Raw genomic sequence first — 23,266 nt, 5'->3', positions numbered from 1 at the left:
CCATTGCCCCTTGTCCTATCACTGCATGACACTGAAAAGAGCCTGGCCCCATCCATTTGCCTCCTGTACTTCAGATATTTATAAACATTGATCAGATCACACCTTTCAGTCTCCCCTGTGCTGATCAGACCCAGGTCTCTCAGCCTCTCCTCATACTGGAGACGCTGCAAGCCCTTAAACATCTTTGTGGCCCTCCTTTGGACTCTCTCTAGAAGATCCTTTTTTAACAGAGGAGCCCACAACTGGACACAGTATTCCAGATGTGGCCTCACCAGGGCAGAGCAGAGGGAAAGGATCACCTCCCTCGGCCTGCTGGTCACACACTTTTAAATGCACCCCAGGATGCCATCAGCCTACATTGCTGCCTCACAGCCAACCTGCTGTTCACCAGGACTGCCCTGACAGGACACAGGGTTTTCACCAGATTTGTACCAAAGTGCTGTGAACAAAGCCAGAAATGGTGCGATGCCTCCTGCTCCAGGACACTGCAGGGAGCTGGAGGAGTCAGCAGCGCAGAGTGGGTGCTGCACAAGAGCCAGACAGCTGAGGGGCCTCTTTCTGGAGTGTGTGATGAGTACAACACCACTGTAGCCAGCTGCTGAGCCTCCTCTGGAAACACAGACTCCCCCCTTTTCCCTCTGTGTCCTGCTTCATCTTAATACTGTTGAACTTTCTACAGCAAAATTACTTAATATCTGAAAGCTGATGAAAGGCACAAATCAAAACAACTTTGAACATCATGAGGGAGCAAGGACCAAGCCAGTGTTTGCTTGCCAGGCTGGGCCATTTCATGGCATGCTGAGCATCTACCACTGCCAAGGCCAGCACACACACAGCCATGCAGAGAAGCAGCCAAATCACAGTCACCCAGCTGCAAAAGGTCCCCTCTACCAAAAGCCCTAAGGAAACAGCAGAAGCTGGCAGCAGCCTGGGAAATGTTCGCATTTTTCACAGACCTGGTCATACCTTCTGTAGCATTCAGATTCACTGCAGAATGACAACTGTGATTTTTGCCTTCCCTAGCACCAGGCAGCTTCTGTTATGACTGGCATTTTGTTTAAGGAAAGTGATAGGAGAATTATTTTGAAGCCTGCATAAAAGCGGCTCTAGCTATACACTACATATACCATGCTCACACACTGCTTGTATTTCTGCTTCGTTTCACTGTCAGTCTGTGTAGAGCTGCAGACATTGGCTGAATCAGGTTGAAACAGTGATGTTGTCATATCTGGGGAGAGAAAAAGTCTGAAAAAAAGCAGCTCTCCAGAGGTGAACCGTGTCTGTACTGGCTTAGAGCAGCACTTGGAAAATTCCCACGTGAGGCGACCTCATCTGCTGGAAGAAATGAATGGTGTCAACTCCAGAGTTTACATCAGTGTCTAAAGGCACATGCACAGCTGAGCTTCTTCAAAAAGGCAGATTGTTTTCCAGAGGAGCAAAAGTTCCCAGATGGTGCCAAACTGGAACCACATCTGCAACTGTGAACCTTTAACCTAGACACAATTTGTTGGGTTTTCAGGACAGACACCACGCACCAAACACCAAGGGAGATTTTGACCAAAGACACATAGCACAAGTAATATCCAAAAGCATCTCACTGATCAGAAAAGAAAGGGAGCTCAGATCTAAGATGTTTGAAGTGTTATAAGCACACTCACAGCCAACATTATAGGTGAACCAGTTTGGCCACAGCCAGTCAATAAATTAAAACAAAATACAAAGTGTTCTGTAAAAGGAAACTGAAAGAATTTAGCACAATTATTACTGCTTAATATCAAAACTAGCTATTAAAATTTTCCCTTTAATTGTAGAGACCAAGGACTAGAGAAAAGAAACTGCAGTTAAAATGCAGGGCTTGGTTCATGGTCACTTTGATTTCTCCCTGAAAAAAACGAAATGGTGACCGTAACTCCTCTTCTTTTTTTTTTTTTTTTTTTTTTTTTCCTCCATTGCTAAGTAGGTGTTATGGAAATTATGCAAGCCCATCACCATAAGAGGGTTTGAGTCTAGGTTTTCTCAATGTTAATAAGCCAACAAGAAGTCTTCTACTGAGTTAAATTACAGCTACAGATCAAGCTAGGTGCCTCCAAGGAGCAACCCTGATTTTCTGATAGCCTTCCAGTTTACAGTCCTCCCTCCTCCACATCCCCAGTGCACGCCGTCTGTGTTGTCCAGCTGCATTTCTGGGCCTGGGGCTTCATCTTCTCCTGGCTGGTCTCCTGTCTCCAGGCGATTCTTTGCAAGTGTGACTTGTCTTTTCCTCTTGCCTCAGGATTAGGAAACTTTTAGGTAAAAGTTTTATTTCTACTCCCTTGTATTCTAGTTTCAACTGGGGCTGGGTTACAGTTTCTCTGCTTAAAACCAAAAGGATAAAACTACATTCCCATGGCCTAAGGCTCCATTAATTGTAGCTACTAGGGCTAAGCTGATACCTATTTTCCTACGGTAGGACATCAGGAAATCTCTTGCCTACTGAGAAATCAAATTTCTGAGACCATGAGCCAAAATGCATGAGTTACTTTTCCTTCAGTACAGATTTTTAGATGCATTAAAAAGCACAGCTTTTCACAGACTAAGAAGAAGAAAAGGAAGAAGGAAGGAACATTAGGGTCCCTGGAGCAGGACACAGACACTGCTCCGATCTCATCTGCCTGGCCATAGGACTAAGAATACTATTGGGTGATTACTGAAATTCAGGCTTACCCCTTTGAAGCACACCTATAACAACTGTGAAATCAAAACTGAAAAGAGAAATAAAGACAACCTCTGAGGAAGGATTTGTAGTATTAAGCCTGGTTGATAAAACTCCACTGACAAGGTCTTCCTTTCTGTGGGACAAAGCTCTTTGTGGTGGCTACCAGCACCAACTGCTACTTCCAGATAAGAGGTTTCAGAGCTTTCAAAGGCAGCACCAGAAAACCACAGCCAAGCTCAACAGCACAGCAAGGAAACCCATGTTTAAGTAAATACACAAGGCGCCATTCCCTGATGGTCCTCCTCACATCTCCTTTAACTACAAAGGAAACTCTGGGTTTTATGTTCCTGACACATGGCCAATACAACCTTCTTGTTAATGATCCTTCTGGCTTCTGTGTGCCACATCAACCCACTTTCCTCCCTTCCCTTTGGCATCACGGCATGAAGGCAAGAGCCCTGCTTTGCCCTAGGCAGCTGCTGCTCCAATGCACCAGTGCCCGCGGAACCTTATGCACAGCAGGAGAGGTGCCTGCACCCACCAGCAGGCACCTAAGGGAAAGAGCTGTGGGCATCCTTCCCTTAGGGAATCCAAGCATTTAGGAAACAAGACAAAGTCTGTGCATCTCCCTCCCCTGTTGTTTTTCCCCCAGGAAACTGCTCTTTTTGTTTTCATGGACATCCCTCCATTGTCAGGAAGCAGATCCAAGCAAAACCACTGAACTGCTCCGCTTTATAGCTGCTTAGAAAGCACTGCTTGCAGCGCTTCAAAGTTTCACCACGTACCTTTCTGTGGAGACCAGCAATTCAGCTACTACTGTTTGGATGGGTTTCCTCAACGGAAAGAGCAAGATTTGGGGGCTAGCAACTGTGCCAGAGCATCATCCCCATGCCAATACAGCACATTTCTGCCCTGTTTGCTGCATCCAGCTGCAGCTGCCCATTTCATTCCTTATCAGAAGCTGTTAAGGGGTAAAGCCCCACTGCTGATAAGGAGAGCTTTCAGACCTGTCTGTTCTCAGACAGGGAAAGTTCAAAGCTCCTATTTCACTAGCAGGTTCGTGTGATTATCGTTTCTGTTCTGATCTTTATTTCTTGCTTAATGATGACAAGATGCAATGTGGCTTGCCAATAAACCGAGCCTTTTACAGTAAAATGTGCTGCTGCTGGCATCGGGAGAACAAGGGGAGGAAGACTTCAAAGCCTGCGAGCACAGGTTTAGGGATGTGGATAATCCCTAACCATTTCTTTCTTTCCCTAATCCCTAACAGAATTTCTTTCTTTCTATTTCTGTTTTTTGAGGGGATGGGAGGGGCAAAAACTATCAACGTTCATTTTAGTTACTGACCAGTGCATTATAAGGTTACAACAGGCCAGAGACCTACAGGGTGGTTGACCCCGCTCCTTCCCCTATCTGCCTGTGTAGCTCCACAGAGCCATAAGCTCTTACCCTTATCATCTTTCTTTACTCTTTCTGTCACTCGATGTATTTCTTGTATATCATGATGGACAGCAGAGTCTTTCATTCCATTTTCTCAAGCTTGTTTCATCAGTCACTTCAAGTCTTCATGTAACAGCAATTTCTTCACCAAGGTAAGGTTCATTCCAATAGGAGTAGGTGGCAGATCAGGAAGCAGAATATAATTGGATGTAGTAAGTTGCTAAGAGGTGACAGAAGCTGAGTAACTAAAATCACATCCTAGAATTTTGGTAAAATTACAAACATAAACAGAGTGATTACTGGTATCTTCAATAGTATTATCTATGACTATAGAATCACCACAGGTTCTCATGCAAACACAACCTTTCCCAATATATACAAGTACAGTTTCAAGGGTTTCATTAGGTGTATCTCAAAGTGACAAATATTTTGTTTACTGTCAAAACAAATGTCTTGGGCTTCGAATGTGTTGAGGGCATTTAAAATAAACTGATGATCATTTTCTTCAGTTTGTTCCCAATGGGATAAAATGTCTGATAGAAGCCATTGACTTGCTCCTAAGGCCAATAAGGATGATTTTATCGGTCATTCCAATTTCCTTAGGTCATCCGTAGTAGCGGTTATTCTATTCATCGGGACTTCAGCATCAACGCTATTTAGTATACCTAATCCTGTTCCAAATAACCCAGTTGCATCCCATAACATGTGCTAAGATTGTTTCAGAAAACGTCTATGTAACCATGCTGATCGAAGGAAATTACAAAAGGAAACAAAATATGCTCAGTTGTATTCAGCCAGCAGGGTTAGAAAGAGGGTGAAATAACAATTTTAGGCTTCCCATGTGTAGGGATATTTGGGACTAGTTAGTACCATTGCTACTGTTCCAACATGAGGCATTTTCACAAGCACAGGTTAGCAGTTAACTGTCTGTAATCTCCTGCAGAACAGCATTGCCTGTTTATTTTCTTTACCAGCCACACCAGTGAATTGTAAGGTGAATGAGTCCTTTTAATAATGCCTCTTTCTTCCAATTCCGTTACCACCCCATCAATTCCCATAAGTGCTGTTGCTGGCAACTAATATTGCCAAACGAGCGATTTTTGCAGGGTGTAAGGTCATGGATGTTTGTAACAGACTCAGTTTCACTATGCCTGAATCCCTTTTATGTGTCAACAAACTCTGCACAATCCCATCTGCGAGTTTCTTCATTTGCCCATGTAGTATGTCAAATCCTAAAATATTAGTATATGCAGCACCTACTAATACTCCTGCCCTGATTAATTTTGTTCCTCTGGCAGCCAAAGGGAAATTTTTGCAGTGGGGCATTCTTTTTCCACACCACAGATTCCTGTGAATTTAACCCTGTGTTGAGCAGGTGTTATGCCCAAAGTTTGTGCTGTCTCACGTAATTTTCCTAATTACTTTAGGCAATTACTCCACACTCACCACCCTCATGCAGTGCAGGGGCGCGCGTGACAGCCTCAGCTTGGCACTGCCACGAGCTCTACACGCCAGGGAGCGATGTCTCCTCCCAGTCCACAGTCCATTTTAGCCCAGGACAGAAAGTTGTGACATGCTTGTGTGCACTTTGTTCCTCTTTCTGTCACCTGACCCACAAACCAAAAGGTCTGAACCAGCTAATTGTGTTTACAAATTGTACTCTGGGAATAAGGCACACTTCTTGGAAAGCTAGCTTCGGGTCTTTTAGCAAGTATCATACATACACAATCAGGCTTCAGTTTAAATCACAGTGCTGCAAGACAACTGCTGCCGTTTTGGAGCATCTATGGATAATTTATTTTGCTCTTACAGTCCCAGTTCAGGGCTACAACTACTCTATTAGAAAAGCACTTCAAACACTGGGTGATTCGTTTATTGTTATACTCGCATTCCGGGCTCAGAACATTCAATTAGAGTTATTTCCTCTAAATTAAAAATAAAACAACAACTCCTGTTTTCTCTGGCAGGCATGCTGGCCCTGGCTAAGACCCATGGTATAATCTCATGCACAAGGTTGAATTAACATCTCTCTTCAGTATGTTCTTACACCCTTACACCTAGTTTTTCTTCCACTACTGTTAGCTTTAGTTCAGGCCACCACCCTCTCGAAAAACCCTAGATGCATTGCATCAAACCTTTCTACTTTATTTTTTTTACCGCTCTTTAAAACCAGCACCACTTACTTCCAGATTCACCCTACAGCCACCAAACCCGCCAGGATTTATGCACGCAGCTCCCAAGAGAGCTGTCCTGTCTCTTTGCACAGACCCACAGACAGCCTGCCCACCCCAACCAGCACATCAGCCAAATGTGCGTACCCCAGCCCCAGCACCTCATCTTTGAGCTGCAAGTCCCAAAAGTTCACAGCCCGAGACCAGACAGCAGAGGTGGAACCGACAATGCTCTGTGCCCATCCCGCAGCAGCATCACATCAGGACACAGCTATCAGAACCACACAGAGCGGCTGAGAGCACCTGCGCCTGGGGGCTGCCCCCTACCCACCTTCAGTCCACGGAGCCCATCTCTGCGTCCAGCCTTGCTCTTGCTTGGGGGTGTATGACTTCCATGTACCCTCTCTTTCTTTTTTTGCCAAGAGAAAAAATTAGTCTCACTCTGCTTTTTCTTGTAACCTATAAAAAAAAAAAAAAAAAAGGTTTTACTGGAGCAGTTCTGTGAAAAGTCACTGCTGAGGAACATTGGCAGCTGGCTGCAGCTCCCTTCACCTACCAATTGCATTCTGAAACATACAGGCATAGTTTCAGCATTGCTCAATTTGCTTTGCAATTGCCCCATAGCTGGATGTAATACGTACTGCTCTGGAAGGGAGAGCTTGTGTACCCAAGCAGCCACTACATGATTATACAGCATGTTTGTGTTTGTGCTCATTAGCAGAAGTGAGGAAAAGCAGGCTGATTGGGTAGACAACTGAATAAGAGCGTTAAGCCAATCTGAATTAAAACCTATTTAGCACTCTTTGCTGCAGGTTTAGCATCCAGTCTCCACTCTGGGATTAGTGCAGTGGATGCCAGCAGGGGATTACCATGGATATCAGCAAATATGGGGCTTCACAGAACAGTTGAGGTCAGCAGGGACCTCTGAGTCCACCTGGCCCAAGCCCTGCCCCAGCAGGGCCACCCAGAGCAGGGTGCCACCCAGTACCATGTGCAGGTGGTGTTGGGAGACCCCCAAGGAGAAGCACCCAGCACCTCTCGGGGCAGCCTGTGCCAGGGCTCCAGCATCTGCCCAGCAGCACAGGAGCACTCCTGGTGTTGGGAGGGAGCCCCTGTTCTCCAGCTGGCACCCAGCCTGGCTGTCTTCTCTGCTCCCTTCCCTCAGATATTAACAGACATCGATGAGATCCCCCATCAATGAGGAGCCCCAGCTGTCCCTGCCCCTCCTCGCAGCAGAGCTGCTCCAGTCCCTTCAGCATCCTGGCACCCTTCTGCTGGGCTCTCTCCAGTATGGCCAGTCTGCCTTGTTCTGGGGTCCCAGAACTGGACACAGCACTCCAGGTACAGCCACACCAACACCAAGTCAAGGAGAGGTATCACATCTCTTGACCTTCTGGCAATACTTGACCTAGTGTTTGCTTTTCCAAGTCCTTTTATTTGACATGGCACTTGGCACTGCGACAGGTAGATAAAGCGTAGCAAAGCACAGTGTGGCTGCAGCGCAGTGACACGGTTGTGCTCGAGCACTGGCAGGAAAGCCCAGAGGAATTCCCTGTAAGTCTCAATGCAGATATCCCAGATCAGAGCCTCCCCAGCCAGCCCATGTAACGCAGCCCTCACTGGCAATTCTGTCTGTGCAGACTGGGGGCACTGCCAGCGCCAGGCACAGTGGATCTGGGAGTTACAGCCAGAAATACATTGACTCCCAGCTAACTAACATGAAGAGAGATCTAAATACAAGTATGTTCTGCTGACTGCTGACATGGTGATGGCACACAGAAGCAGCGAAGGGAGCATTATTCGTTCTCCCATCACACATTTTGAACCATAACTGAAAGCACCTCCAGCACAGGCTGACTGATAACCCATCTTCAGAGTTTATACTTTCTTTTAAACACATCACATGGTATCCATAGGAGACAAGGTTTCTCCAGGTGTGCAGGTCCGACAAAAATAGCAGTGCAATCCTTTCCCACCTCAGCACACCAGGTTTCATTCACCTGGCTAAAAACACCGCTTGTCAGTGTGGCATCCTGCCCTGCCAAGCACGGCACTGGCTGGAGCAGCAGACAACAATTTCCCTTCTGTGAGGGGAAATGCTTAAGCAGAGCAAAATCTGCTTTATGCCACTATGAAAATCCCCAGTTAATGAAAAGCATGACTGGGAGGAGAGAAGTGCAACCACAACTCTACTCTGATCCAGGCCTGGCAATGCAAGCCCTGGCCGCAGGTCTTGGTTATTGTTCTCAGCCTGAACAAACAGCAGTAATGCATTCCCTTGGGAACCACTGCCAGAGGGTGGGGGGGCTGGCAGCCCGGAAAACACACAAGTTCAAAACACAAATACGCTGCCAATATGCAAACTTATGCCACATGACAAGCCTGCAAGCTTAAAAGCCAAGATCACCAAATAACTCCAGCTCTCAAGTGGACACACAGCATGACCTGGAGCAACCCCCCCCCCCCCCCCCTTCCCATGGTCTGGTCTACCCTCTGCAAAAGCACAAGCACCTCTTGGTCTCAGAGGGGGCATAGAGCATCTTCCGCCTGAGAAAGTCACCCCTGAGATGGCTACGGAGTGCCACAGCTTGCTGTGTCTGTGTGCTGGACAAGGATTTTGTAACCTACCCAGCCACCTTCTGACACCAGTCAGTCTTGTTTGTGTTTGCATTGATGAAAAGAAAATTCTGCATCTTTGGATATTTCTTCATCAAGCCTAAAATGGAAGAATTGCATAACAATACCACTCATGCAAATAACAACAACTGTATATTTGCTCTAAACTACAGAAGGCAACTGAATACTTAAAGGCGATGACCTTGCTAACATAATCCTCTGCATCTCAGGGTGCCTCATCCCGTGTGCCTTCTGAAAAGCTTAAACCTAGATGTGGCCCAGGGAATAAGAGAAACACAAAGGTTACAAATGTTGCATGCAAAACCTTTGCCTATAGATAGGGATCAATCTCTCTCCGTGTGAGAGCTGGCGGCACTCCTCAAAGAGCAAAGCAAAGGAAACAGCCACGGCACCCTGTCCGTTTCCCCTGAGCCCTTGTTTTTCCTCCTATGACTCACACTCCACATCTGACTATTGCTGCTCATTTGGCTGTTTATAAGAATTGGATTTATGCGATGTGGATTTCGCTTTTGGAGGAAGTTACTAAAGCCCTGGAACATAAGACAGGGGATTTTGGGCTACTTCCTTGACCTCTGGTATTGTGCTGGAGTCCAGCGACCCAACAAGTTCCCGTGTTTCCCTTACCACTGCTTCCCTCAAGTAAGGGAGAACCAGCTAACATCTCCCTCTCCCCATACACTTTCCAGAGGATAAATAGACACATTTAACAATACACACAGCCAACCTCTGACACAAGTGGGCCTTTTCTGCTGCCCCTTCTGAATAGAATGCACCGGTACCAGATATCTGTAGAAGTTTAACTTTTTTTCTCTCTAGAAGGGTTGTTTAATCACTAATTTGGGTATTTAGGACTTTACCATTCACTGAGAAGATAGGAGCCGTCCATCCTGAAGCAACCCAAGCCCCTTGATGGCTGTTGCATTCACCAGCCTGGGCAGGCAGGTGGAGGGCACCATACTGCCTCCTCTGACCCCAGAGGGCACTCACACTCCCTCTCCAACACAGTTACCTTGCAGATGCTGTCCACAAGAAGGCTTATGCCTTCTTTTGCACCAGGTTTCCCTCTCTGGTGTGCTCTGTGCCACAAGCACCCCAAGCACTCTCCGACCATGACAAAGCTGGTGTTGGGGTCTCCCTTCCAACTGTGGAGACATATGAGCTCATGGTGGAAAAGGACCTTGTAACTGCTGTGTTGTTGCCGACACTGTTTCTGAAGCATCAGAGCAGATCTCTGTACCATCAGGATAAAAGATGGGAATCCCAGCAAAAGATTGCCCTGGTTTCATAAGTGATGCAACTGTGCCAACAGAGCTGTCTCTAGAGAAAGGCCATGACTTAATAATTTGGAATATTGAGATCTTCCCTGAATAAACTCATGAAACAGGACACCGTGTTCCAGCGGAGGTCCCACTGAAGTAACCAAGCGAGTTACTACAGTTACATTCAGTTTGGGATCCCTTACGACTCACAGCTCTTGTGGAGCTGCCACCAGCAGGTCACCCCCCAGCCTGCACCAGCACTGCTGCTTACTCAAACAGTACTACAAGACTCACAACTACACCCACACATGCCAGGCAGGCCATGAGTTCACTCCGTGGCCACTTGTGCCTCTTGGACAGGGCACACCAGAGAAGATCCAAAGTGAGGTGGGTCCCCAGGTAACAAGCTGTGTGGCCAGATGCTGCTCCCCAGACAGAGCTCAGGGAGCTTCTATAATGCAGTCTGCCACCCAGCAAGGGGAATCCAATCCCCCTTTAACCATCATCTTGAAAGTAAGACTATTGAAAGCATCACATAAACAGCAGTTTTTAAGATCTAAGATTACTGCTTCTCTTATCTTGTTTCAAGACCACTGGCTGAGGATGTCTCACATCAGCAGCTTTGGCAGGTAATATTTATTCCCATGAAAGGTTAATCTTTAACATCTACTTTTAAACAAGATTCTTGAACCGATGTCAGGGAAACTACTATGATTTTTTTAATGCCTAGAACTTAAGGACATTGTTTACAAGGAAGCAAGCAATGAGTAAAGCTCATTTCCTAGTTGAGAGCAGCTGGTTTACACTGTCATGAGTCTTGCACTCAGAGGCAGAGAAAAATCCCCAGACAACATCTGCCATGGTTAACCAGGAGAAGGGGACACAAAAACAAGCATTTTTACTTTCTGTTTCTAGTCAGGCTCCCAAGCCTTGGTGCACACACGAGCCAGTGAAAACACATCTACCGTGACAGGGAAGCACTTCCAAGCCCAACTTCACTACTATAAAAGGAAACATCTAAACAGCAGAGAAGTCCGGGTTTGTGCATAACATGGATGAAGTAGGAGTCTCTGCAGTTAAAGCGGAATGCATTCAATTCAGTAAAGGAGAATTTCATTCTCCATGACTTGAATGTAACTAATGAAATCTGGCTGAAGTATCACATGCAGGACCTGCATTAAGGATGTGTATTTTATTTGAAAAGTTGATCGGGCAAACAGATTGCTTTGGTTTTTGTTTTTTTAAGCATTCAGAGGAAATATTTAAACAGTATTTTTATTGGCACGACCTGTCAGAGCATGAAACATTGAAGAGCACAAACTACTTCAGGCTGAGCAGTGTAAAAGCTGCACAAGGCAGCTGTTTCAGTGTAAGATGAGCTTTTTCCCACCCCCCAGCAAACACCAGGTGAATCGCCCCTTCGTTCACTCAAGCATTAGCTCCAGACAAAATGTTATAGCTAATGCACCTCAAAATGACCCATCTGACAGCTTTTCTTTTCCCAGCAAGGGACACTAAGCCACCACTTGCTGATGGATGCCTTTCCGGTACACAAACAGAAGAGGAGGAGGAGGACACAGACCAGGGCTGATGCTGGGCACTGGAACTCCCACAGGACCCCTTTGCTCTGCAGGAACCTGTCCTGCTCCAGGCGCCATCTCCAGATCCCATTGGCATGGCACAAAAACAATCATGAAGAAGAATAGAAAAAGCAAGGATGAACCTGTGAGGATCCACCATCTGGCTGAGACCAGAGGTCAGAGCTTTAGTTCTTCCCATGTGCATGGGAGGCACACTGCAACAGCTCAGTGGCTTGTGAGAGACCTAGCCTCTCAAGCAAAATTAACAGCTACATAAAGCAACACTGCATTTATTGCAGCCAAAGGCTTCCTTGTTCGAGCACATATTTCCCTTTGTGCCCAACAAGAAAGTGGCTTAGATCTATTTATCCTGATGTTCTCAATCAACCTTTTCACACCAAAGTCTGACTCTTACTGAGGACACACTTTTTTCCCCCTCCTTCCTCCATTTGCCATAACTACAGCCCTCTGAGGACTCATACAATATCCTGTGACAGTGGCTTTCACCTTTCTGAAATCTTTCAATCTGCAGAGATGTTTTTCTTCCATAATGCAGTCAGACACTGGCAAACTATAGCTCAGATCCCTCGGGACAACTCACTCTCCACACGTTTTCCTTGTTGCTGTCATTCTTGCTAGCATCTTTTAGTCAAAGCCCTTCCAACTGTTCTATACAGAAGAGATTTAAGTTTCAGAAAGAAAACACACAAATGAGCGACTTCAGGCAGCTCACAATTCAGTATTTCCCAAGACTGCTTACCAAGCAGGGACTGAACAAGTTAAACAAGAGGAAGGACAGGTTAAAGGTTTTTCCTTCCTGCTCTAGAAATAGAGATAGACCTTAACTAGCCATTACTGCGTCTAGCCTATTGTTTTCTAGAATGAAGAGAGATCCGTTATCCAAACGTGTACATGTGAAGGTGCAACCAGGAAAGGAGTTTTTCCAAAAGGAATGGAAAAGAGGCTGCGTGGGCTGACACAGTGTCTGACCATCCCTTGGCACAGCCATGAGCTCTCAATCCGCTAGACAGACAATGGGATTATGACACATATTTTAAAAATATAACTACAGGTAGCACCAAGCTACAAAGTGAAATATAACATCAGAAAACACAAGGAAAGAAACAGAACAAAATGAAATACAGCATGCCCACATCTACGTACATGTTAGCTCATGTTTCAGAAGCATAGAACAGCACTTAAAAAGATGGAAGTTGGGGCAGGAGGTGAAACATGGGCTGCAGGAGGAAGGGTCAAGAACAACATGATTAAAATGACCAGAAGAAGAGCCCTTTGCTACAGCACAAAGTGACATCCTAGAAACTATTAGTTCATTTAAGGATCGGACTTATTCATGGATGAAAAGCCCAACAGAAGCTCAAATGCCATGGCTTCAATGCAAACTCCAGCTCAGGGAGTCTCTCAACTACTATTTGTCCAAAAGATACAATCCAGAGGTACACTGCCTCCCAAGGCATTTGCAGACAGTTGCATACATGGACTAGATGTTGGGGTTCAACCCAAGGCAGCAGAGTAGACACCAAGTCAAGATGCAATTTCTGTCTAAATTAGACAGTTGAGTTTATAAGCAGCCTTGGGGCTTTAACCTTGCTTCCATTTTTTCATTAGAAGATCACTGGACACAGAAAAAGCGTGAATGAGGAGGTTCAATCAACAAGCACGAATAGAAACACCCCCAAGGTTTTGGGACTAAGGTGGTGAGAGGCAATGAAGTTAGACAAGAGGAATTATATTTGGATTTTCCACACAGAAACATACACAAATAATTCTGTTATTTAATACCACAGAATTTGTGAGACCATGCACTTTCTCCCCTCCAAACCTTAACCCTAATTATGACCCAACACATACCTTACAAAATTCTCCCATGAAACAGTGCTCACAACGGAAGCCTTTTGGTAGCCCTCAACTTCCCTCACATGGCCCCACTCACAACGGGACTCTCCGCTTTCTCTCTCTCCAAATCCTAACCCTAATTAAGACCCTAACTTAATACCCACTCCACCTAAGGCTCCCATGAAATGGCGCTCACAACAGGAGAAGGTAGGCCCCACGAGTAGCTCTCAGATGCCCGTGAGGCCTCCCAGGAACCCCACTGCACCCAGAGGCTTCCCAGTGCGCCCTAGAGTCTCCGCAGGCCTCCCAGTGTAGTCTAGCATCTCCTGAAATAATTAAAAGTAGTAGTGAAACCTCCAAACTAGACACAAGGTTCATTTAACCTACCCTGAAGTTTGTTTAGTCACAGAAGCCATCAAAATTCACACCACAAGACTACAGCAGCACACTGACAGCTTACACATTTCCATCAGGAACTGAACCAGAGCCCCAGAGTCCCCATTTCCCTAGGCTTCATTCACAAATAGGACATGTGCTTTCGTGTCAGACCGCGCCCGGCTTTCCTGTGGGTTTGATTGTTGAGTTATCCCTTCCATGCTCAGATTATTGTCTGCAGATACTATCTAAGATTTTTTTTTTTTTTTTAAAGGCTAAGCGGGGAAAAAAAAATAATCCAGGAAATAGCTTCAAAGCAAAAGGTCTTCCTTCTCTGTGCTTCATAGTCTCATACGTTGCTCAGGAACAAATACAGTTTTTTCCTCACCGTTCTGTGAAACAAATAGCACAAAGCCTTTCTCTTCCTGCCCCTTGCAAAGGTAAATGAACTCATAAAGACTTGGAGACCACAGAGCAAGGAATGCAGAGGAGCGGAGGAGCACAATGCACTGCCTTCAGGTGATCATGAAATAATCCCTTTACAGGCACCGAGAACAAATCTAGAGCTGAGGATCACAAGCTGGAGTGGTTTTGTTGCAAAGAATTAAAGACCCCGGCTCAGCAAGCTCCAAGTCACAGCCACTGGGCTCCTGGCTGCCTGCCCCGCACCGCTGGGGACCTTCCTCTGCATGGCCCTGCTGCGGCACTCCCCTGGGGACAACCCCTGCTGAAGCTGGTGGATTTATAAATCCTTTGCTGCCAACCAGGCCTAGGACTGCCACAGGCATGAAGTTTTGCCAAAGACAAACAGCTGTAAGGCCCAACCACTGCAAAACAAACATCACTTTCTTTTTTTCTGATGGGTTCCCATCATCGCTGTAGGGTTGGGGGAGAAAACAAAGCTAAAAGAGATCGAGCAATGCCAGGTTCAAACAGATTCATCGTCCATTGCCTCTTGAAGAAGCTGGAGGACCACTGGTCCCAGCAACATTGCAGAAACCCTGCGGTAAAGGGAGCAGCTGCAGGAGTTGCTCCAAGCAGACAGAGCACACTGGAGAGCTGCTGGCAGCCTTTGTGCTGCACCTGCCTTTGCTTAGCTGGAAAGTTAATGCGATTACCTCAGCATAAATACAGCTTGTTCTTCCAGTTTGCTTTTAAATAATACAAGCAGAAAGGAAAACAATGTTTTGATGTGATAAAGCAGAGAGAGTAAACCAATATTGTTGATGTGATAGTATCTGCAAATGTACACAGAAGAACTTGACTTGCTAAATCCGATAATCAGCCACCATTTCTCTGTCACTTCAGGAAGCTGGATTTTGTTTTTATGGAAAGCCAGGAAGAGGTAATGACATTGGAATTAAGAGCGTCACATTTGCCATAGGAAAGAGGAGACAGCCACAGAGCTTGGGGCAGATGAGCAGGGCAGAAACTGCACGGCTGGAGCCCACAAGTGAGGAACGAAGGGAAGAGCTCATTGTGCAAAAATGAAGTGCTCAGCACAGCAGAGGGAAAAGCCACAGGCTGCTCAGAACAGAAGGAGTTTCAGATGTATCCATATTTGAAGTATTTTCCTTGCTGAAACTCTGTCTCTAACAGGTCTCTCAACTTCCCTCTCTGCCCCATATCACTGCAGGGGACATCAGCTCCTTGGGTAGAGGCCAGCAGTACTGCAGATGCCATTCATTTAGAGTCCACAATTACCCATCCTGGTGCAGTAAAGTTGCATCTTTCAAGAACTTTCTGCTTCAAGTTATTGCCTAATTATTTTAAAACATGTTATGTTTGTTTAGGATCATTATACCACATTTGAGCTTTCATAAGAGGCTTCAAAGCCCAGGCAAATGGCCTTGCACCCAGGGAGGTGGCAGGAGGACAAAGCTGCTAGAGGAGGAGGAACATGTATTTGGCACTCAGGTACCACTAACACCATGCAGTCACATCACAAGTCACCAGCAACGCAGGGTCTTAGCTCTTAGCTCTTTTTCAGAGGCAAAGCTTGGTCCCTTCACACTTCTCAAGAAGTTGACAACTCTTTGGGTCTGCTAAGTAATGCGGTGATCTTTGTTAACTTTTTTCTTCCTAAATTCTTGCAAAGCCAAGTTGAACAAATAAACTGTCATCAGCAGAGTCACACATGGTCACAGCCACCACTGCTGTAGGATATATAGAGTAACATCTCTATTTCAGATCTGCATTTCCTATAATGTTTTTCTAAATACACTACATACTCCTACAGTACAATGGTGTTAAACTCTGAACCCCTGCCCCACGGTGGAAGTGCTGTACAAACACATACCATAAAACCTTTATCTCAGAAGTTATCTGACTTATCAGAAGTTATCTCAGATGCAGGGAGGCTGGGATAACACTGCAAGCCTGATTTATTATGAATATATTCATTACATGGTGAAAAGGGATGCTAAGCTGCTGAGTGACCAGCACATTTAGTAGATAGATGGTGAAAAAGTGGGGCTGGAGAGAATATTGTGAGATCTACGTAGGCATTTCACCTAACATTTTGCTGCAGCTCTCCTTGCATCCAAGTACCCGGGTGTTCATGTGAGAGTGCTGTGTCCTTACCCGCAGTATTTTGATTTTAAGCATTACTCACTAGTGGTTTTCTCGTAAGCCTGGAAAAGCCCAGAGGGCAAACTTGAACTGGCTGACTTGTTTTTAAGACGTATATTTGGGAAAGAAAAAAAAAAAAAAAAAGCATTCACAAAGAATTGGAGTTGCTAACACCAGTCCCTTTTCTCACGGAAGCAGTCTAAGATGGAGCAAACTGGACACACAGCTCTATGCAGGCTGCTGCCACACAGCCCCACGACCACAGACAGCACACGAGTGGCAGCGGGAGCGATGGCAGAGCTGCAGGGCACGCTCTGCCCCTGGAACCCCATGCCTGGGTACTCTGCTGTCTCACACAGATCTCCTTACTCATCCACACACCCTTCTGCAGAGGATCAGGATGTCTACAGTGCCTGGGGCTAGCAAGGAAATAGATTGAGAGTTAGCAAATTTGTCTCAGTTGGAACCACATGCAACTCATGCCTTTGGAGCTCAGCCTGGTTCAGACACCATAGCCTCTGGCTCAACATTCATCACCCTAAGAGGAGGCACCACCTTTCTGAGAAACAATTAGCACCCAAAGGCATCGTTAATACTAACAGACACCGCCCCTTTCACAGTGCTCCATTGGATGCCTGCAGCTGTCTGCAGCCTTCAGGTACCCTGGTCCCCAGACACACCGCAGGATGCAATGGGCAGCGCCAGAGCATGGCTGCCCTGTCCAACTGTACCCCCCCAAAAAACACCTGGGGTGCCCCAGAAACACTCCACCTGCTGTCATTGCTTACAGACCTGAAACAGCAGGGAAGGAACAAGCAAAAATCACACACACATAGCACTTGAGCTGAGGGGTAGGGTGCCTGGAGCAACAGAGACAGCTTGGGAAGGAGACACAGGAGCAGGGGAAAGGTCTGGGCAGAAGCATCAGGATACAGATGGGGAAACTGTCACACATCCTGGGGTGGTGGCACTGAGATGCTGCCCCACACCCACTGCCTCCCAGGGGCTGGATGCTGCTGCGTGAGCCTCTCCTGCCACTCACAGGCTTCAGAGCACCTGGTTAGGAGTTCTGCTCACTGCATTTACCTGGTTTGGCTGTCAACTCTCCTGGTTAAAAAGAAAACAGAAAACAACCCCCGCACAAATAAGCAACCACCTTTCCCTACTGGCTTCCACACGTCATAGTGCTGGTGCCCACTTGCACAGGTCCAAGTAGATAGCAAACTAATAGATCAGATTTTAATCCAGAAAGCAAAGGCAGCAGTATGATTTGGATTACCGTGGTATTTTCACACAGCGCTTTCTTGCCAAAACAAAATCACTAATCCTTTTATTTGTTTTAGCGTTCTAATTTCGTCACAAGGGGCAGGTGCTGAGCTCTGCTCTCTGGGGACAGCACCAGGACCCAAGGGAACAGCATGGGGCCGGGACAGGGGAGGGTCAGGCTGGGGGTTAGGGAAAGGTTCTGCACCCAGAGGTGGTCGGGCACTGGGACAGGCTGCCGAGATACATGGTCACAGCCCTGAGCCTGCTCCAGGTCAAGGAGCATTTGGGCAATACTCTCAGGCACAGGGTGTGGTTTTTGGGTGGTTCTGTGTGGAGCCAGGATGCGGACTCCGTGGTCCTCGTGGGTTCCTTCCAGCTTTGGATGTGATTTAATGATTGGCCCTGAATTGAGTCAAAATTTCCCTGATTGTCTGTCTAGTGGAAGATATATTAAACAGATAATGAGACTGAACCACAGAAGGTACCTGTCTCTTCCCAAACTCTTGAAAAAAAAATCTTGAAAAAGTCTTCCCTGCAAAAGCTCCAAGAACTGTGTGTTTAGATAAGTCAGGAATGAGACCTTCCCCAAGTTTTTTCTACTTTCATAAGAAAACCAGGCATTTCCTTACCTTACAGTTGTGTGCAATGAAGGCTGGCTAGCAGCCCAATGTCTCTTTATCCTATGAAAGGCTGAAATAATTCAGAGCTGAGGTTTTACGCTTTCTTCAACTCAAATATGAGAAACCCAAATGCAGAGAGTTGTAAGCGATCAGCACCCGCTCCCTTCCAAATTGTTATCAGTGCATCACAGAAAGGAGGGGGGAGGCCAAAATTCACCAGATTTCTTCACAGATGAGAAGATGGAAAGTCTTTACTATGGGAGACTTCTCCAATCTTCCCCAGGGCCATAACTTTAAAAAGGACAATAAAGTTACAACACAGCCTCAGATTCACTTTCCGTCTTAGTGCTGGGGGAATTTTGAAAGTGGGAACATCGACAGGCTGAATCCAAAACAGCTGCTCGAAATCTCATTCAGAGAAGAATGAAAAAGCAGAGCTGCCTTTGCCCCTTCCTCTCCTCTCCATGAGCTTGCTCTGCCTCCCGTTCCCATTCCCAGGGCAGGGAATCACTCTCCCTCATCCCAGGCTTTTGTAGCTACCACCCAGGCACTCTGGCAGCTCCTGATGTTTTCTGCAGGTTGTTCTGTGGACAGGCTTTGAAACAGAGCTGGGTAAGATGTGAAAGCACTTACAGATGAAACCAGCTAGGAGACAAGATGCTTTTCATTCCTTTTCTAGAAATACACTTGCAGGGATTAATTTCTCTCCTCCTGTTTCAAAAGGGCCAGAAGTACGAAAAGCATGTTAGTGGAATGATGCTTGCTTACAGGCATCAGAAAAAGCTTTTACAACTTCCTAACTAACTGTTCTCTGTCACAGTAGTTCCACCAGGCCTGGCACACAATCACATTATGCTCAACACTGCACAAATACAGAAACAAAAGCCTAAGCAATTGTTATTTCTAATCTTTGCAATCCAGAAGTTCCTACAACTTATTGAAAAGAAAAACAACAGGAAGAAACAACAGCCTCTGAACCCCAAATGAGAAACCAGTCGTAACACAGCCAGAGTCAGTAGTCCTATCGACACAAAAGAAAGTACAAAAGTTGTCCATTAAAGCTGCTTCTGCTCCAAAACGATCCAAGCAAAGTTTCTCTTTGTGCTCTTGTAATTTGGGTGTTGTGCTGCATTCCCAGGCTGTGTGTGGGGGGAGGGTTGAAGAAGATGCATACACTAATTTGAAGTAATTATTGCTCTAATACTAAGCTTCTCTTCGGCAGCAGGTATCTGCTACAAAGCCACCTGCAGGCTCTCCCCTTCGCTCACCGGCCACCTCACAGCCCCACCACGGTCCCTGTAATACATCTGTGCCTGATGCCATGTGCAGCCTCTGATTAAAGGCTGCACCGAACATAAACACTCTCCCCCTAAGACTCTCACCCTTAGTGGGGACAGTGTGGACAGCAGCTAATTTCAGATTGACCCAGTGATCAGAGAAGAAGCGCCCTTTGCCAGCCTGATGCTTCTGACTGCAGAGCAGGGCTGAAATTTCACACCTGGAACAGCTTGGGATAAGCTCCTGTGCCAGTCCCAGCATCAGCCACTTGATGGCCATCCTGCTTTGCAGAAGGGCAGCAACAGGATCAGAGCGAGCCCCCCAAGCTGGGAACCTACCCGGGACCCCACCAGCAAGTGGGGAGCCAAGGGGTCCCCAAACACTTCCCAAGCAGGACTCAAAGGCACCGCCACGCTCCCCTGGCTGCCGCAGCCACCCGGGGTGTTTTTAGAAGTCAGCATGTTCCCAAAAGCCACCTGAGGTGGCACAGAGCAGGTAGGTTGCATGACCAGAAAGCCTGAGGAGGAACTGGTATTTCTTAAAGCAGCAAATAAATTTCTTGATATTTCCTGTTTTATTCAGCAATGTTTTGCTCTGGGTCCATTTCTGTAGACAAGTGGTGAATACACTGAGGAAAGTATGTTGAAAGGCTGCAAGGGGGCATTTGAAACATGGGAGCACTAAACACCAGCTGGCCTCTGATGCTATGATTTGGCTCAGCTTGGTCTCCAGAACAAAGGACCCTGCAGTGCTCCTGCCCCTGCTCTGAGAAAACAGCCCAGCAGCTGGGGCACGTCTGTACAACTCCATCTCAGCCTCCCCCATCTCAGTTACCAACTCCCCAGTTGCTTTTTATTTCCCTAACACAATCTGGAGATGTTGCTTGATTGCATCACAGCACTTCTTTATCCAGGGCTTGTTGGGGCACACCGTGTTGGCAGCTCAGGACCTGGCAGAGGCACGACACCCAGGTCCCACTGGGCAACACCCACATGGCACTGGATGTGCACAGCTTCCCACTGGCACCAAGTACACCAGCTCACAAACCCGGAGCAGGACACACCACTGCCAACATCCTCTGACACTATCTGGGGACATACATCAGCTCTGTGGGTGCTGTGGGTATGTGTGGAGGAATTGGCATTGTGGGGCCATCTAGCTTCCTCTTAGGCTAGAAGTATAAAGCAAGGAAAAAAAAAATAACAAAAAAAAAAACACACCACATTTCTGGGACTGCTGTCACTGGGATGAAGTGAGGAGAGGGCTAAGACACGCTGGTGGGTGGTGTGGGAGCGTGCACATGCTCCTGGGCACAATTCCTTCTGTACCTTGCCTACCTAGAAAGCAAAGCTCAGTTCCTTGAAAAACAAAGTGCCAAAAAGCTCCACACGCTTTGCCTGCTTGAGTTAATGATTTTTATTAAGTGCCAAGTTCATTCCAGTTGATCACACAAGGTAAACAGGGCACCCACACAGGGCACATAGGAAACTAACACCAAAGCTCCAGGGTCAAACCGTTTCCTGAGAAACTGTACTGCAGGACTAATTCAGGAGTCAGAAAAGCCACTGCCCACACAGTTTAGGTCCTCAGCCCAGAGAGGGGAGCTCTTAGACGAAATATTACTACTGTAGATAATAATAACAGCAGCAGCTTGAATAAACCCAAATCAACTACTGTTTGAGTTAAAAAAAAAAATACTGAAATAGATAAAATCATTAACAGGGTACCTCTAAAATTGACAAGGAAATGCATGTTACAAACGCTGACAACTGTACCTGCTCTTTCACCCCAGCTGCGAGAGTTCATGTAGCTCAGTGCTTATTTTATGATGATCCATTTTATCCAGGCAGGATGAGTAATTACACATGACACCAGGTGCCACTCCCCACACAAGTGGATGTTCCCGACCATGGCTCTGTTTCACACCAAATCTTTGCTTTCCCTTTGCTCGCAGTCGTGAATTGGAGCAGTGAAGCTTGAGGATGGTGTCTGTCTTACTGTCTCCTGGGGAAAACAGAGTGACAAAAAGATGAGTGTGCCAGGGTGGCAGTGACAAGCAGCAGGTTTCTCTTTTTCATACAGCTTGTCATCCACTAGCCATCATTATCTTAATCCTAATCTTATCATAACCTCCACTATCAGCTTTAAATGGATTTTAATATAGCCAAATGAAATGCAAGTACATTTAACAAACAAACCCAGTCAAACAAACATCCTTACGACCTGATACCCGTAGCACTTTGCCTTTCTTCCTCGCCCAAGAGAGGAGCACAGTGCAAAAAGCTGAAGGCTTCTCCTCCCCTTGGCAGGAGCTGCCCAGGCTGGGGCAAGTTCTCAGCACGGGGCACAAACAGGGCTTTGCACTAAAGCAACTCCTGGAGCCTGCAGCACCTTCAGCCAGGTGCACATTTTTTAATTGGTTTGATGGGATTTTCTGGACTGCTGATCACTGTGAGGTAATTAAAAACCTGTGCAGCGTGTTGAACGCTATATCGCATTTGAGATTTTAAAATCAGAGAGCTCCTGTTAGCAGCAATGGTGCCTCATTTTGTGTGTAAATCCAAAGGGGAGGGATCTGCAGGTGGGTGAACCAGGGAGCACACAGGGAGAGTGTCCATAGCAGCATGCCAAGGAGAGGAAGTGAAATATTCATACAGCTTATGAAAAGCATCCATGGTTCATGAAAATAAAGATTTAAAAGCCATGAATTTTGCAGGTGACAAGTTCTCATTTTTACATGAAAAGGCTGTCTCACTCACTAGGGGGAAAAAAAGGGGGAAAAAATGTAGCTTTGCTTCCTGGTTTGAGTTTATTAACTGTTCACTAGTTTTCTGAGGTTTCTAAGATTCCTATGGCTTCGTGACTCGTTTTCATGGTTTCTCAAGAACCAGCTACAATGTGTAAGAAAGACTGGCCATGCCCTCACCTCTGTGCTTGCAGTGGAGTGAGACCACTCCATAACAAGAGCCAATATCTCATTTTGTCATTCTCTCTCAATACATTCTCTAAAAGCACAGTTTTGCTCAAGAAGCACACCAAACAGATAACAGGGCACGCAGAGAGATGTCATTACACAGATGTCTTTAAATTAGAGACCATACTTGTGCCATTTTCAAGGAGTTTAGCATCACATCTGCCTGCTTTGACCTTTCTCCAGAAGCTTTTCCTAAGCCATTCTACCTCTAAATGCCGTGCACAAGGAATCAAAACGATCAAGTCCTACATGACCTCAAATGATTGTTTTTCATTACATCCCTCTACAGGATGCCTTTTTAACAGGATCCCCACTGCAGCCAGGGGCCCTACATGATAGTGCAATTCAAAAAAATAGCCATAAACTGCAAAAACAAGCATTACATGTGCGATTCGAGTTAGACTGAGTTACCATTTAATTCTAAATCTAGCACATGCTCAATCTCAAAAGTGCATCCATCCATTTCGGTCCCAGCTGGGCATACCAAATCCTAGCTATGCACTGCAGCATCCCCCCAGACTGCTGCTTTGGGGACAAAAAGCT

The 23,266-nt window shown here is 46.2% G+C and overlaps 1 protein-coding gene across 7 annotated transcripts in view; it reads right to left on the bottom strand.

Annotated features, from left to right (window-relative positions):
* LOC106016586 (uncharacterized) overlaps positions 1 to 23,266 on the bottom strand; it is a 61,307-nt gene that overhangs the window by 18,270 nt on the left and 19,771 nt on the right. For 3 of the 7 annotated variants that reach the window (XM_072025656.1, XM_072025655.1, XM_072025657.1), the window contains exons 2-3: positions 21,525 to 21,753; positions 6,638 to 6,765 (exon numbers count right to left, since the gene is read on the bottom strand). The exons of 2 other annotated variants lie outside the window; for them this stretch is intronic. In XM_072025656.1, the coding sequence (XP_071881757.1) occupies positions 6,638 to 6,765; positions 21,525 to 21,555 (159 nt within the window). In that variant the 5' untranslated portion in view covers positions 21,556 to 21,753. Of the gene's footprint in view, positions 1 to 4,144; positions 4,247 to 6,637; positions 6,766 to 21,524; positions 21,754 to 23,266 lie in introns of those variants that run through there. 2 more of the 7 variants (XM_072025662.1, XM_072025658.1) reach the window with 2 other exon arrangements.

Source organism: Anas platyrhynchos, chromosome 19 (genome assembly GCF_047663525.1).
Source record: "Anas platyrhynchos isolate ZD024472 breed Pekin duck chromosome 19, IASCAAS_PekinDuck_T2T, whole genome shotgun sequence".
Lineage (NCBI taxonomy): Eukaryota > Metazoa > Chordata > Aves > Anseriformes > Anatidae > Anas > Anas platyrhynchos.
Note: the sequence above shows the minus strand (reverse complement) of the source record. Positions and strands in the feature narration are given on the sequence as shown.